The sequence below is a fragment of the Alligator sinensis genome, unplaced genomic scaffold (assembly GCF_000455745.1).
Source record: "Alligator sinensis unplaced genomic scaffold, ASM45574v1 scaffold755_2, whole genome shotgun sequence".
Classification (NCBI taxonomy): Eukaryota; Metazoa; Chordata; order Crocodylia; family Alligatoridae; genus Alligator; species Alligator sinensis.
The window spans coordinates 2804681-2807935 of NW_005841883.1; the positions used below are offsets into that span (position 1 = coordinate 2804681).

The 3255-nt window shown below is 48.7% G+C and overlaps 1 protein-coding gene across 1 annotated transcript in view; it reads right to left on the reverse strand.

Moving 5' to 3' along the window:
- CCDC43 (coiled-coil domain containing 43) overlaps nt 1-3255 on the reverse strand; it is a 14621-nt gene that overhangs the window by 11090 nt on the left and 276 nt on the right. Inside the window, 1 exon segment of the mRNA XM_025196708.1 lies at nt 2617-2634. Coding sequence (XP_025052493.1) covers nt 2617-2634 — 18 coding nt within the window.

Consider the following 3255-nt stretch of genomic DNA (forward strand, 5'->3'; position numbering starts at 1 on the left):
TCACTAGAGATTATGAAACAGCCCCTCAGTGGCTTTGCAGCATTGTGGGAGATTGTGTGTGTACTTTTCTCATCTTAGTGTGAAACAGAGATGACTTGTTACAGCTGAACCTCTGGGACAGCCAACCTCTACTCTAGTCCAAACAGTGCTGAAGAAAGACATCCTGATATATTGGTTCTAGTCACCTACTGCCCAAGTGTCAACCTTTCCATTCATAAGCAAGATCATACACAAGTAGCCAAATATACAAGTTCATCTAACTAAAGGTAATATTCTAGACCCAAAACAAGCTGGATTCAGACCAATAAACTGAACTGAAACTGCACTGGTAGCACTGATAGACTGTCTCCTCCTGTCAGTGGACAGGATGGGACAGATGTCATATCTCATCCTCTTTAACTGTTCTGCAATATTCAAGACTGCCAAACATGAGACACTGCTGTCCTGAGTGAAAGAGAGAGCAAGGGTCCCAAGAATACACTACAATGATTTGAACCCTTCTGGTAGCATTAGGCAAGGGAGAAGGACGCACCACTTTACCTCTCATCTTGGAGTCTCAGGCCCGTTCAACATTCACTTGCAAGCATCTGTTTAAATGATAGGACTCAAGGGCCAATAAATCACAGTATCTTAGTTCTCTCATTCACCTATGACCACACTGCCTCTAAACTGACCCAAAACCTGAATGAGGAACAGCCAAGGGAAGCTGACCCCAGGCAAGGTAGAGACAATGCTGGTGGCAGAAGAACATATACTGACAACCCTCCAGTCATGGTAGAGTCTCTTTCAATTCAAAGTGCACATGCACAATTGGTCATTTATTTTGGAAGTACCTTTGGACTTCTCACTGACATGAAGATCTCCCATAGCAGCATGTGTCACTATGCTCTCCAGTTGGCTAGGAAATATTTATTCTGGTGGACAATGATTTGGCTTTGTTACACAAACCTTTGTCATTTCTCAGTCAACCTGCAAAAATTCAGCCCTTAGGAAATTCCAACTAGGACAGGCAGCTAACACATCTTCTCAGCACAGGGGACAGGCTTGGCAGACCTGTCTCCCACTCTCTACCCAGCTTTTTGCAGTACTTATCTTCAAAGTTCTCCATGACCTGGGCTCAAGGTACCGAAAAGACCACCTTAAAGTACTTGGGTGGAAATCTTAACTAGACACAGAACAGAACAGAAACATTTAACCACTTCTGCTACCTGGCTGTGCAGAGACATGTAGGATCCCAAAAGCCTTCCAGGTTATGAATCTGTGTAACAGAAGCCCTCTGGCTGAGGGCTAATATAAATTTCCCACTATTTTCTAATTCTCCTCCCAAGCCTCAGTCTCATCTGTCAACTTCTTGTCATCACAATGCCAGCAGACGCTCAGAAAGGTCGGCAACTATTCTAATACACCTAATGAAACTAAGAGGTATAGTAGTTAAGTTTCACCAACATACTGGAGAGATCATAGCCTGCACCATCTCACTGTCTCTCCCTCTACAGCTTTACACAGACCTTAAACAAGAAAGCACGGCAGGATGGTACACACCTTAGAGACTAACTGGTTAGAGGCATATGCTCTTGTAGATAACAGCCAGACAGTTGCCTACAAAACCTTATTATGTCTCTGAACCAGTTACTCTCTCAGGTGCCACCCTGCCCTGCTTATGATTCAGACCTACACAGCTAACTGTCTCTTCTTGAGCAGGATAAGCAAGGAAAGCCCTCTATCATTCCAAAAGAGCTCCCTAGGGATAGATCAGCAATTATCTAATCAACATTCAATACTGTGTCAGCAGAGAAAGAAAGATAAGCAAACAATCCAAGTTTGCTCACTGCCAACTGAACCAAGAGAAAGGAGAAATGGGAAGCAATCAGCATGAATATCACAGAAACTCAGCTTATACTGAGAACCAGCCAGCTGCCAGCACCTGCTTCTCCATGATTTTGTCCAGGGCCTCCCCCTAAAATGCAAGTCTAGGGACCAGGGAATAATTAGCAAAATAGGAAACTGTCACCAAAATTCACTGCATATTTTTCACTTAGGCCACTGACACATGAACAGGAACTGCCCCTGAAGAGAGGAAGAAAAGGAAGGGAAAGCATTGTCCTCTCAGTGTACAAACGCTTGAACAGATGTAAATCTGTTTTAACACAGGAGATGTTACCCTGGTTTCAATCCAGGGTGGCTCCTTCCTGGCATGGCTGTTCATTCCTGTGCAGCTGTCCCAAAACACTTACCTCCTACTTTTGCTTCGGAGTCCCCAGACTCGGGGAAACTCCATCAGTGTAACCATGTCCTCAGAAACCCTCTGCAGGAACAACTCACCTGTCTCATTCACTAACTGCCTTAAAGGACAGAAGCAAGGGCCTTTGGATGTTCTAATTTATTGGACCAACTGTGTCAGTGGGAGAATATTAGATAAACTTTTGGGTAAACTGCCTTTCTTCAGGGGCTGAGGTCCTGGCTGAAGTTCTGTCCAACAGCTCTTGCAACTGCACAGCTGCTCCAATAAAAATGATTCCTGAAAAGAAACCAAAACCCTTGCTTCTCACTTACTCCCTGGCCCTCTCTGGATCATCAGTTACAAGAAACCTTCCAGCCCAGATGCGGAGACCAGACCAGCATGCCCCTCGAATACTCAAGAGACTCGGCGCACCTCAGTGCACTGTGGATCTTGACAACACATTTGCCTTGTACCATGAGGAGGCCCAGCACCAAGCTACCCATTCCCTAGATTAACTTTTCTGTCCTCTGTCCCCATGGGTTTGTCTCCTCTTTGCCCTGCTGCCCTCCCTTCTTCATCTTTTATATCTGAATTGCGCGCTCAGAGCCTGCATCCTTCCAGAGCAGCTGCTGACCTGAGCTCTTGCTCCCAAAAGCTTATGCATCTCCCATTCAGTTAGTCCAGCAGTGCTCAGCCAGCAGCCCAGCCGGCCCCGGGGTGCACAGGGCAGAGCCCCATCTGGCCAGGTGGAGGGGGGCCGCCTGGTCCGCATGGGGGGAGAAGGGACCATGACCCGGGTGCGGCCCGGCCCCGACCCACTTGGGGAGCCGGCCGCGGAAGGAGAGGGGAGGGCGGTGCTACTTGCTCGCCAAAGTGCCGCAGCCGGGCGGGCCCCGAGCCCGGGGCAAGGGTCCCCAGACCTCGCCTAGGCTCCCGGGAGGGGCAGCGCCGGCTCCACGGGGCAGCAGCGCAGCCTGGGCGGCTCGCGGGGCTTTGTGACACCGCGGGCCCCCGTGACGTGCGGGCCCCGTGCG